Below are 13,356 nucleotides of genomic sequence, written 5' to 3'. Positions count from 1 at the left end.
TGAGATGTCATCTCACCCCAATCGACATTCCTTACAGATTATTGAAAGTTGGAAGTGGAAGCTAGAAATGAGTTGCTTAATGATTGCACTGTTATCTTGTAGTGCTTGAACTGTAAAATGGATTAGAATAATGTTTTCTTTAACGACCTTTAATGTAATCATATGCTTCATTTCATGTATGAAAGTTTCAATTATTAATATTCTGGAAAATTTTAGGTGATAAAAAAAATACGGCTCTGATACTAATTGTCATGTACCTGGATGTACAATGACAAGGTTGGGTGATAATTTGAGGATAACCCTCTCCTGATTCGTGAGAATCAAGCCTCTGAGTTCAAAGAATACAGCCCGAAGAAAAAATGTTATGATTGATTAATAATTCGATAAAACCTAACTATTACAGGACTTTAGCTTATAAAGCTAGACCCCTCACTCTTAGATCCAACGGCTAAGATGCCACCAGATGTTTACATCTAACCCACTCATTACAATTGATAAATACACCCACTTCTAAGTTAAATACTACCACCAACAACTTGTACTGGATACTAACACTAACAGGATATGGGCACTCTCCCCTCATAGAGGGTAGATGACATTACCGACCCCTCGAAAAACATCCTTGTTCTCAAGGATGGAATTGGGTCTGAACTGATTATCTTTAACCACCTTGTTAAGTGCCTGTAACTTAAAGATGGAACATTCAGAAGCGTCCAGAATGTATGTATCCGTTCTGCTCACTAACACGCCGACTAGCCGCCACTATGCCACCAAGTACACAGGTCAAAAATACCAGCCTGGATACTCATCACTCCCACTGAAATATGCACCAACACACTCGAGTATTCCATGAACAATTCCAATGCAGTAGCAAGTGCAGCTTGGTAGACAATTATAACCACTTTAGTTAAGGCATTTATAACCACTTCAGTTAAGGCATGAGAGTTTACTTTTTTCCATTGCTAGTTGACAATGCTGAGATCCTACAACCTGTAATTGCCACTTGAGATTCTGCTGGGGCTTGGTTGGCCTCCACTTGTGTTCAACCAGTTTGTCTTCAACCTGAATGTTATATATCCCAAACAGACTTTGCACACTCCATAATAAGGTTGGAAACAATTTGAATTTCCACCTCAAGTAATCAATCCATGCCAACACATTCAGAATTTGATTTACCATGAGTAAACATTTATCTTCAAAGCTAAGGACTTCCTTTCCCAGCTCAACAAACGATTGACCATTTTTTCTGGTAAGGTAATGGTAGCCCAAGGTTGTGGTTCTTCTCGTAATATTAACCAGTGGACCTGACCCCATTGTGCTCATTTCCATAAGGTAAGTTGTACTAAGAGTACTTCTGTTAGCGCCAATATTGAACTTATGTGCAGTTGGATAATTTAGATCAGCAACCCCTTTTTTAACTACCAAGAGCAGTACAAAAGTTAAGAGAGAACCACTAGGTAAAACCAATTGCCAATTCACAAGGACCAGCAACTTTACTGCATTTGAAGGGTGAGCACGTAAGAGAGCTTGATTTCTCCAGTCTTGATCCTTCAAATTCAACACATTACGAGTAGCAATCCGAACAACTACCCATCCCGAATACCGTTCCATGCCACCCACTGTGTAGCTAGATTGTTCAAGTAGCTCAGTAAAAACCCATGTGAAAACATCATCACTTGCTGCACTCCACAACCCAGTTGAAATCAACCTGAATTTCCACCTCAGGTATCCAACCAACAGTTGCATATTTGAAGCACTTTCCAGGCCCGTAGAATACACTTTGTACTTCCATCTTAAGCAGTCCACTAACTTTGACACAACTGGAGCATTTCTGGCAGTGAGTACAAGTTGTATTATCCTCAGCGTCACATAGCCTCACATTGTTCCATACCCCACACACAGCCAATGCTGGCAGTGAAAAGTTTTGTGCTGAACAAAATACAAGGAATGAAGAGCATCTGTGGTAGAACGGAGATTTTTCTTTATTTCTTCTTCTTGAATAGCTGCAGGCATTTTATTAGGCACTTGATTAAACAAATTATGTATCTTCCTAAATCTCTCCACTGCTGTCAACTGTAGTGTCACTATACTTTCAATTACACTATCTGGATATGGCATTTTCTGAAGTAGCTTACCGCCAACACTACTATCACCATTGTGAGCCAATATACACACAATCGAGTATATAAACTGGAATTTTGACTGGTACCCAACTCCTAAATCCAGCTCATAAACACTATTCACAGTAGCATCATCCATTAAAATTGACCCAATAGAAACAAACCGGCAAGAAGTAACTGTATCAAAGTAGCCTTCATAATCACCATTAAAACAAGAATACCTTTCAATAAGTTCAGTTGCTCGTCCACGATCAAATACGCTACAAGTAAAGTTGAAACAAAGGTAAGAAGAAACAAACAATATCCATTTGAAACACACAGTATCCAGTAGAAGCATTTTACTCGGTTTAGCCAACACTAATAAAACTGAATCACAAAACAATGAATCTGAATCGAACTTAATATGCTCATGAATAAGTTTTTTATTGTAGTAAGCCATTGAAACTGAACCCACATTAAGAATCAATGAACCATAAGTAAATACCCAAGACAAATAGAATCTATAAGCACTGTCAAATAACGAATACCCCTTTATGAGTTGAAATCCTTTTCCCCGATCAATTACTTTATCAATAAACTTGAAACAACCGTGAGAAGATAATAATCATCTTACCCTGTTTAAGCTGTAAAAAAATTTGAGCTCAAAATATCCGTTGGAAGTATTTTAACAATCATCTTACCCTGTTTAAGTTGTAAGAGAATATCATCTTTGTCACTCCCCAAACTCATAGCCTTACTCTCAGACATTTGAACAAACAGCTTCCTCTCATCATGTACACATAAAAGATGAATCGATTGCTTAGAAGAACAATTTGGTTTATACCCAAAGTAATTAATCAACCGAAGCAAATTACCATTAGAAATTGAGGAGATAACAACAGACTTACCCCGATCGAATAACAAGCGGGAAGCATCAAGTTGGGAGAAAAAAAAAAGCCATACTTAGAAATTTGTTGTGAGAAACGAATAACTCAGTCAAACATTCAACATTTTCATGGGTCTATGCAAAAAATTGGACGCCATTTCTCACAATTAGTTCAGTCAGGCCATTGTTTGTTAGCTGCTGTACTTCCCAGATTTGGAATTCACTTAACCTATTGCCTTCGAAATATCAGATTTCGCCACTTCCTCAAACGGAAAACTCTGATCAACAGACAAATCATTCTTTGTATCAAGGAAAATTGAAGGAATCAACCCTGAATTGAGAGAATCCTCTTCTTCGTCGATAGCTGAAGGAATTGAGTTAACCACAGTTGAAACTTCTTCAAAGAAAAAAGTTGGAATCAATTCTGAAAATTCATCAACAGCTGTTGCAGCGAGTTTCACTCTGCAAGGAGGCTGATGAGATGAAAAAGTATACCTAATAAACATGATTGATGTCAACTTCTTCGATGTCTTGTTCATCGATTTTGACCACTTTTCTCTCGATCTGGAGATATACTCTTTTCCATGTAAAACCGATACCACCATCGACAAGTATCCAAATCCTCCGTTTCTAGTCGTTCCAACTTCACCATGGGTACCAATTTCCCATTCATATATACCCATTTTTCCTCCTGTAAATTCATCTCATCAACCATGATTTCTCAGGAAAAAAACGGTTCTAGATACCAATTGTCATATACCTGGATGTACAATGAAAAGGTTGGGTGACTGATAATTTGAGGATAACCCTCTCTTGATTCGTGAGAATCAAGCCTATGAGTTCAAAGAACACAGCCTTAAGAACAAATGTTCTGATTGATTAATAATTCGATAAAACCTAACTATTACAGGACTTCAGCTTATAAAGCCAGACCCCTCACTCTTAGATCCAACGGCTACAATGCCACCAGATGTTTACATCTAACCCACTCATTACAATTGATAAACACACCCACTTCTAAGTTAAATACTACCACCAATAACTTGTACTAGATACTGACACTAACAAGATATGGGCACTCTCCCCTCATGGAGGGTACATGACATATTCGCCATCAGATGAAAAACCTGATTAAACCAAGCTAATATCTTTCAACCGTTAAATCGAAACTTAGATTGTCATACACGAATAAAATGTATTTCATTTAGGTTTGAGTGACCGTACCTAAACGTGTACACTTGGTTGATTCACAAATAGTTAACCAATGGTTATCCATATGAGCACTTTCTTATTAACGGTATTCATTTTATTCACAACTAGTTCAAATGACTTCAAAATAACTAATTCAAGAATTGTTCAACTGCTTAGGTCTTTATGCACAGACACAATTGAAACAAAATCGGTTTGATTCAATTGAATCAATTCATGAACAATATAGCTACGGTTTGCAAAGATTGCATTCCTTATTAATTTATTGTTTAAGTTCATGAACTTCCAATTTGAGAAATATAAACATCTTGGGTACGTGTACCCTAGCTATCAGATTTGATTTTACAAACTCAGCAGAAATTTTTGGCTCCAAAAATTTCGTCAGTACGCGTACGGGTATGCATACCTAAGGTGACTGGTGTAACAGTTTGCAAACTACAAACTCAGCAGAAAGTTTCGGTTAGAAAACTTCCGCAAGTACGCATACGAGTACGCGTACCCAACCTGTCTCCTTCACCAAAACCGTATGCACACATATGCACACACTTGGTTTCTGGCACATGGATTTATACACTAATGTGCGAACACATTATATATGCTTATACCCATAGATGGTTACGTAATCTCAACTCTATATTTCAATCATTGAAACATTCTTATATAATGTTATAACAGTCGTTATTCACAACTATCGTCATCAAAGATATTTTCAAGATTGAAACGTCATCATGACTTTCGTCACGGGTTAAGATGAAAAGTGGGTAAAGCGAAAGCTTACACCAACACATATTTCGTAAACTCGGCTCAAAATAACAAACGTGTATGTATGAAAACTATCATACTTATACGATTTTGTCTCAAGTCTCCACATACCTTTTAGTCGGATGAAGTTCAACTGGTTCCTTGAGTAGTTCTTCGTCTTCGTAAGATGATCGTCGTGGAGTATGGAGCTCAACTACACTTAACTTTCCTAGTCCGAAACTTATCTATAAGTAGTCAAGAAATCAAGACATATATTTTTGACAACTAAACTTGAAAAACACGCTTGAGATAGCAACACATGCGAGTTCGACCGAGCAATGCTCTAACAGGTTTGTCAGTAGATTTTTCGATAGATTTCCAACCCGGAAGTGGAGTACTATATATCTTGCTTGGAGGTTCAGGGATGCCCTTTGGTGGTTCTAGGAACCCAGCATCATAGACCGGAGCGTAAGGAGACACTGAAGCTCAATACAGACAATCTTGTTGTTGAGCAAAGCTTTCATACATTGATGGTTTGTCGAAGGAACAAACTTGTTATTATGGATCCACGGTCTCCCAAGTATCATGTGATAGTCAGGATCTTTATCGATCACATGAAACTTGACTGTTGATTGAATCGGACCTACTTTCAGATCCACATAGACATACCCATACAACTCTGACTTCCTTCAAAACCGGTCATTAATATGGGATGATGGACGATCTTGCTTTGCGGAACTTTGGCCTCCTTGAGAGTCTTCATAGTGATGAGATTTGTAGAAGCGCATGTATCGAGAACTCTCTTGAATTCGGAACCCTTGATAGAAGCAGTTACAAACAGGGATCTGTTATGTCCTTCTTCCGCCATTCGGTCTTCTTAAGTGAAGGTGATGTTGTTGATCGAATGTTCAGATGCCATGGAAACTTCCTCAACTGCTAGAGATGACGGAACCATCTGCACATCGATATCTAATTGAGTGCAGCAAACGTGTTTGTACGCTGATCCTTGGAGAAGTGATATAGTTCACACAAGTTTTCAATTAGATGTTAAACTTCCTGATTCACCGACTTCTCATAGGTGGTGAAACTGTTGGTTTGAGGAGGATCATCAGTTGAGGGATTTGGAAGCTCCACCATCTCTGCTGCCAAAATTCTTGTCACGTGTACCAGGAAAGTAAACATGTTGTCAATTGCTTCTTTTGACCGGTCCACATTTCTTGAATTTTTTTCTTGTCTCCGTGCTAGTTCAGTGAAAGTTGGGATTTCTCCATCGGTTGATCCAACAGAGACGAATGAGGAGGTAAAATACGAAAGCTCATTATAACCAAAACTATTCGAAGGAACGTGAGGAACATTAACATTTGAGAGATTCTGGTTAGGATTCGGAGTGGTTGAATTAGTCCTAATACCAACCATCTTTGTGAAATCTTGAGATTGCAACCGAGAGATTAATCTCCCACTGTAGTCGCCAATCTGTTGATGGGGAAAGACTCGTCAACCGAGCAAACTGCCTAACCTAAAACAGATGCACTGCAGGGGAGTGCTTTTAAGTTCGAGAGATCAATCTGTAGGACTCCGACCTAAACCAAGTCAATGACCGTTCCAGAGTCAATAAGGTCACAAAGAGGGAAGAAGGTTGATATGTAGTAGGGAAGCTGAGAAGTGTGTAATATCAATGGTGATTCGTGTATGTGGTGTAGGTTTCTGCAAATGATGAATAAGTATGAGTAAATAAAAGAGTGTCAGTCACACGATGATTCTTGGTTAGACGATGGATTGTCTGTTCAATATCTCGTGGATTTCTGTGTATTTTTTGTACCTATATCAATCATGGACTCTGATAATTATTTATATTGCTGGAAACCGTAAACACATTGATCTTCAGTAAGTGTGACAGTTGCTCGAGTGAAAGAGTAGGAAAGTGGAAAATCATGGTTTCACCAGTTCCTCGTACGTGAGAGGGTTGGTTGATTGTCCACCCACTACTTTTTTAACTCCCTCAACTGCTTGCACGAATTACTCACATTTCTCATCGTGGATGAACACACGTGTTGTAGGCCGCTAGACCAAAACCCTAATGAATATCCCCTATGTGACGTGATTGATTATCTCACGGACGTGGATTTGACTAGTCAGTCGTTTGATTTGATTGGACAATGGGTCTAAGTTTTATTTAGTGGCGCATGATAGTCGAATGCTCTATGATTCATGGATCGAGCGTATGCTAGGAAGCAGTTCTCGAAAGAATGCTGATAGTTTGAGCAATACTGAGCAATTTATCGATAAATTACTGAATATTAGTATATGAATCGAGCGTCAGAGAAAGTATTGCTCATTCGATGAATTACTGAATATTCAGAGCAAGTATTGTTGTAAGTTACTGAATATTGATAGTTGGATCAATATTCGAGCAATTGAGAAAGTATTTCTATAAGTTACTTAATATTGATAGTTGATAAAAATTCGAGAAGATGAGCAAGTTTTGCTCATTCGATGGGTTATTGGTAGTGTGGGCAAATAATAATTAATTAAAATATTGGAAGGGCCGAATATTATATAATTAATTTAGATGTGGATTGCTGGATCAATCATAAAATTATTAGTGTTTGAAGCATCATACTCGTTATGAAAGGTGTATAGTCAGGGAACAACGTGTAGCGTTGTTGACGTCCTGAAGGGGTTTTTCCCTCTCAACATACAATTATGTATGGAGAGCCACCTGAATCTATACACGGTCTCTCTACATAGTCATGGAATAGCGAATGAGTGTCATCGATGTCCTGAAGGCATTTTCCCCTCTCAACAAACAATTATGTATGGAGGACCGCCCAATCGTTCTTCTATGTAGAGGCAGGTCTCTCTATGTAGTCAAGGAACAAAGAGTGTCACCGACGTCCTGAAGGCGTTTTGCCCTCCCAACAAACAATTATGTATGCAGGACCGCCCAATCTTTCTTCTACATAGAGAGGCACGATGAAATGCACAACATCGAACGCACAACAAGTGGGAGGTCTTTCGAGAATCATATTCATCGTGGCTCTGAGAGGTACTCGATCAGAGATCATGAAAACGGTTCACAGATCGTAAAAACACAAATCGTCACATGTGTTCCTGAAGTCGGGTCAGAAACGTGCAGTATCATGATTTTACGATTTTAGCCCTTGCTGAAAATCCACCATCAACACTAGGGTCTGGTGTTAAGGGGTACTCAATGATACGTAAATTACTTAGATACCCTTAATGAATTTATTAATTTACTTATTTATTTTATCATTTATTTTTATTTTTGATTTTCTTAAATTTTTTAATTATTTTAGAAAATTTTAATTTTTAAAAATTTTATTTCTTTTTGAACACGCGATTGGGGGATAAAAAAAACAATTGGGGGATATAGGAAAATGACAAAAGTGGGATCCAAATATCAAATCAAGGTCACCCCTTATCTAAGTATTTTAGGTAATTCCTAATCTATCCCTCATTAATAATAATCAATAAAATCTTAAGATTTTTGATAAATGATTAGTGTGTGTTATTTTTTGTGTTTGGGCGAGTGAGGTGAGAGTAGAAGGAGGGAAAGAAAATTTGAGAGGGAATTGTGAAAATGGAGGATGATTGTGAAGAGTTAAAATTTTGATTTTTTTTTCTTTGAATCCACCATTTTTACAGCTGAAAAAGCTCGATGCGGGTATGAACGTAATATGAATACCATACCCTAAAATTTTTAGGTACATGCCAAGTGTTTTTTCGCATGTACTCCCAACTTTGTTCATAAGGAGACAAAGGTTGTAATTCAATCCAACATAATCATAATTAGAATACGTGTTTGGGGTAAAATTGTATTACTGGTCAGATGTTATGAGCCCACTAATTGTGTGCATGCATGCATGTTGTTAGAAAAACTTTATGACACATCCATATAGGATTGATGGCTTGAAGCCTGAGCCTTAAAATCAGAGAAACCTATTATAAATCAGAGAAACCAACTGGCATCAGCACACGGTTCAATCCTTATTGATCAAAAAAATAATTAATAAAAAAAACGGGTACCTAACTCAGTTGGTCATCCCTATTCATCAAAATTATATGCGTTTCAAGAGGCCCTAGGTTTGAGCTCCCAACATCGTAATATTGTAGAAATTAACATCGATGGTAGAGTTAGTTTGTCCTTTTTGTGACACAATCTCAACCACCATCTGCTTCGGCTCCCTTAGCTAGGTTACTCATAAGACTCGCTGGTAGGCTAGCACAACAACCTGTTCAATACTCTTTATCCAATAATAACAAAAAACAAATAATTCAAATCACCTCCACAAAGCTAGAAACGGATTTTTGTGACATATTGATCAAATAATCGGGGCAGATGGAGTCTCCCACACGTCGAACACATTCTTCTCACTATGAAGAGCAAAAAGCCGATCACCACCTATTGAGAAGTCCCGAATTGAACCACCTTGACTTCTTTCAAGATTAGATGTTAAAACCCATTGATCAAGACCATCATAATAATATACAGATATCCTATCACCCACCGAATAAAAAATCTGTCCTCCATGCAGTGTTAACTTGGAATAACCACGTTGAGCGGTGTCTTTCCCACGATACAAATTCCATCTGACGCTTTTTGTGGTATCTCTCAAATCTAAAAATCCCAAAGTTCTATACGGATCAACCACACAAATGCTATTACCTTCTTCCATCGGAATTGCATCATGAATATGAGTATCAGAATGACAAGTTTTAGTATCATCAGGCCAGGACCAAACCACACTTTTTTTGTCTCTAAAATCTAAAAGATTGATACGACGTTTATAATTGATGTCACTGTAGACAAGTAAACAATTACGTCCATTAAACCATTGAATCTTTTCATCACTGCCGAGACCGAAATCAAAAAAATCAGTTTGTTTTCCAGTTTCTTGATCCCACACCCCGATTCCTTGATTACTTGTAATATCTCTACAACTAGCAAGTACTTTGTTACTATCAGTGTTAAAACATAAAGCTCCAGCAGCGAAGCCTTTGACCTGATCTTCTCCATCGCTCAACTGAAACCTTTGCCTCAGTTCCCCTGTCAAAGCACTGAAAACGCCCATTCCTCCGACTCCCGGCCTGTCCAAGTTTTGGCTAACAGCCATCACTATATTATCTGAATCCATCCACCCAATATCATTAACACTTTGATATTCAAGATTTAGCGGTGGATGTTCTTCGAGCATCCAGTCATATACACGAACATCGCCACCATGAGCAACAGCACAACCTCCATCAGGACTTGCTCTGATCGCACTGCAATCACGAGGAGCCTGACCACTAACGCTACCCGTTAATCTTAACCTGTTACTATCAAACTCACCCCACTTTGCAGTTCTAACATGATCAAGAAGGCCGTAATAATGAGCCTCCATATAGAGTAATTTTTCAGGTATGTGACAAGGCACATGAAGCTTACCAGTCCCTAAGAGATTAAGAAGCACAGAAAAGCAATCTGGGTCACGATCAATGAAGTATTCTTTTTCATCTCCTTTTGGTTGAAGCTTCCATTCATCACCGAACATAGCTCCAAACATTGAATCTCGGCGTGCAGCTGCTAGAGTTGATGCGGTTGTTTCAAAGATTTTGCCTCGAACGTTAAATCTCACCTTCTCGGCCGTCATGTTTAATTCCAGTTGGGGTTTTGTTTTCAGTGCCGGGCACACACACACATACAAATATATATATATATATATAGTATACAAAATCTCAAATAGAGTTCTTAGATGACCAGGAATTCTGAAATAAGAGTAGTTCTAGATGACCCGGAATTCTAATTATTGTTATATCGCATGCAGCCGTCTTATTTCGAAACTCAATATCGTCCGAGGGTTGGAGCGTTTCTCTGGCCGGTAAACCCTAAGATTTTCTCACTCTCAGAGAAGTTGTCTGGTATATATCTAATTGCAGGAGGCAAGAGCGAGAAAACAAAGACAACAGCTCCTATATGTTCCCGGTGAGGATTGGAAGTAATTTCAATGCTAATTCAACCTCCCAGCAAAATTAAGGCTTGATTTTTTCGCCTGCAACTCAAGAACAGTGGTAGAGATCAGATGGGTCTGGAGCCACCATAAACAACCCATTAGGTGTTGTTTATGGTGCCTAGTGTCTTTCCATGCCAGTGCAAATGATGCTCAGAGTGAATTACTAAAGTGCCTTGTATGAAGTAGTTGGAAAGAGTGAACTCTGATATTTGTTACAGAAGCAAAAGATCCCCATCGTTTGCACCCTACATTGTTATAGATGCTGCACATTTATACAGATTAGTTTCGTTAACCAAGTGTAATAAAAACTTCTGCACTTCTACTGGATATTAGATGAATTGTGAGGTCTTTTATAAAAATTAGCTTAGTGAAAATAAAAATTCCTAACAGACTGGGGCATAAATAAGTACAGTAGATAGAAATAATCTCCATCCATGTTGCTTTTCCATATACTGCATTCAAAGCATGACAAAATCTTCACCTTGGGATCTAGTTTTCTGACTAACTTTTCACATAACAAGCCTTGATGATATAGTCTACACAAAGCAGTTAAGTTCTATCCACTACGTTCTATGAAGAAAAAGAAAAAAGCGCCTGCCGCCTACACTTCACATGACAATCCTTAATATACAAATGTACTCTGTTCAGATGCTGCAGATTCAGGCCCTTCCTTTCGACAAAAATGAATGCTCAAATTCAAAATGCCTGTAAGGCTGTAACAAGAAACAAATATAATGCTCAAATTCAAAAAACAGGAAGGAAATGAGAGAGAGAGATGGGGGCAGACTGGTCTATATCTTACATTGCTCCAATATATCTTCAAAAAACTGTTTCATACATGCTGACTGTTCGGCCATCCTTTCTACCCTCTCTGCTTCCTTGACTGCCTCATTTGCCAGAAATGACTTGTTTTCAGCCTCAGCGATGTTTTAGGCCATTAATAATGCGAAGCCAGCAAATCTAGAGTCCTGTGATGGTTTTGGGGTCAGTGCTTTTGTTCCAAATGCAGCGTCCTTCTTGATCTTGTAGTAAGTTTGGACCTGCACATTACCACAAAAGAAGAAATATCAGATAATTAAGAAGATAAGCGCAAATTAACCTTTTATTCCTGTTATTAAATTTGTGTCTTTAACGATTAAAATCTTTGCTGCAAAAACTCAGAATTGATCTGTTCATGTAGTTATCTGCAGCTATTTTCCAAACTCATTTATTGAAATTTACTGAATCTTTCTTAAAGAAGTTAGAATCAGAAGTTAGTCAAACATGTTGTTGCAATAACATCCTCCTCCTTGCTTAAACTATGAAGACGGTGCAAGTGAATCCCTAACGCATACGCCAAGAATCAAATGGAACTGTAGTTAGAAAAGAGAGACCATCTGGCGAGGTAAGAATGGTATCCGCTAGCATTTCCTACTGTCACGATATTTCTAGCAAACAAGGTTTTGAATAATTTAGGCACTGACTCTTTCAAACCTGACCTTGTATTTAGAGGGATATACATTGAGGCTTAATTTATTTAACATAAACTCATCGGGATCTAACATCGATCCCGATGCTAGATCCCCATACATTGAGGCTTATATATTCAACTCCTTTTTTAGTCTTTGGCCAGATGCTCACTTCAGAGTTCTGACTCTACAGCGACGTAAAAGATTTACTCCGACTCTACAGCGACGTAAAAGTTTTATAAATGAAAGATACATACAAGGCATATTCAAATACTCAAACGAAGCCGACCTTACTTTCATGCGAAAGGAACTGCACCTTTTCAAGTTTGTCCAGCGCCACAAGCCTTCTCAAATTTGAACTTAACAATCTTCTAGAGTTAGATGGCACCTCATGCCTTTTCTGCAATACATTTCAAGCAAACATTCTTTATTTATGTTTTTAATAAATATGAGTGAAAGCGCACATCTTAATGTTTAAATGTGTATTCTAAATGTTTTATCATGTTTTCTACTAATCTACTAGAAGTACATACAGTAGCAAAATGTATATTTTTAAAAGAGCAAAGGCATATAGAAATATAAATTGAAAGCAGTATATTAGGAAATAATATATGGGAAAGTCCATATTTAGGAGATATACATATTTAAGTTGTGAGAGTTATATTAGGAATGAATTATCTTGAGAACCAAGTCTTGTGCCTTGAGAGCCAAGTCTTGTGATTGTATAAATAGCTAGAGAATTAATGAAAATTAATACACCAAGATTATTATCAATGTAGTCTTTTAAGCTTCCGCGTTTATGCTCTCCTCTCTCTTGCTCGATCCTTAACATGGTATCAGAGAGAGGTGAGAGGAAGAGAGAGGAGAAGAAGAAAGAGTTAGAAGTTGTTCAAAGAATTTCCGTTTGTTTTTTTTTTGTTTTGCTGCATTGGTGTTTTTTAGGGTTTCAAAAGTAAAAA

At 37.8% G+C, this 13,356-nt stretch overlaps 2 protein-coding genes across 4 annotated transcripts; both read right to left on the bottom strand.

Moving 5' to 3' along the window:
* Window positions 1–351: 351 nt before the first annotated feature.
* LOC113334132 lies at window positions 352–2,803 on the bottom strand. 3 transcript variants are annotated; one of them, XM_026580485.1, is made up of 3 exons: window positions 2,342–2,803; window positions 2,136–2,236; window positions 352–2,003 (listed from the first exon to the last, which is right to left on the bottom strand). In XM_026580485.1, the coding sequence occupies exons 1-3, from the start codon at window positions 2,557–2,559 to the stop codon at window positions 1,876–1,878; spliced, it is 447 nt and encodes a 148-aa protein (XP_026436270.1). In that variant the 5' UTR covers window positions 2,560–2,803; the 3' UTR covers window positions 352–1,875. The 3 variants fall into 3 exon arrangements, with proteins under 3 accessions (XP_026436270.1, XP_026436268.1, XP_026436267.1); XM_026580483.1 differs by having other exon boundaries at window positions 2,136–2,803; XM_026580482.1 differs by having other exon boundaries at window positions 352–2,236.
* A 6,475-nt stretch (window positions 2,804–9,278) lies between these two features.
* LOC113334079 (BTB/POZ domain-containing protein At2g24240-like) lies at window positions 9,279–11,806 on the bottom strand. Its single transcript, XM_026580419.1, has 3 exons — window positions 11,752–11,806; window positions 11,581–11,654; window positions 9,279–10,721 (listed from the first exon to the last, which is right to left on the bottom strand). The coding sequence occupies exons 1-3, from the start codon at window positions 11,804–11,806 to the stop codon at window positions 9,279–9,281; spliced, it is 1,572 nt and encodes a 523-aa protein (XP_026436204.1).
* Between the last annotated feature and the right edge of the window lie 1,550 nt (window positions 11,807–13,356).

The sequence above is a fragment of the Papaver somniferum genome, unplaced genomic scaffold (genome assembly GCF_003573695.1).
Source record: "Papaver somniferum cultivar HN1 unplaced genomic scaffold, ASM357369v1 unplaced-scaffold_135, whole genome shotgun sequence".
Classification (NCBI taxonomy): Eukaryota; Viridiplantae; Streptophyta; class Magnoliopsida; order Ranunculales; family Papaveraceae; genus Papaver; species Papaver somniferum.
Note: the sequence above shows the minus strand (reverse complement) of the source record. Positions and strands in the feature narration are given on the sequence as shown.

Coding starts and splice junctions, on each gene's coding strand:
- LOC113334132 (XM_026580482.1), bottom strand. CDS start 2,559: ATGGCTTACTACAATAAAAAACTTATTCATGAGCATATTAAGTTCGAT. Junction 2,237..2,341: donor GCAACTGAACTTATTGAAAG/GTATTCTTGTTT, acceptor TACTGTGAATAG/TGTTTATGAGCTGGATTTAG.
- LOC113334079 (XM_026580419.1), bottom strand. CDS start 11,806: ATGGCCGAACAGTCAGCATGTATGAAACAGTTTTTTGAAGATATATTG. Junction 11,655..11,751: donor TGAAGATATATTGGAGCAAT/GTAAGATATAGA, acceptor ACAGCCTTACAG/GCATTTTGAATTTGAGCATT. Junction 10,722..11,580: donor CATCTGAACAGAGTACATTT/GTATATTAAGGA, acceptor CGGGTCATCTAG/AACTACTCTTATTTCAGAAT.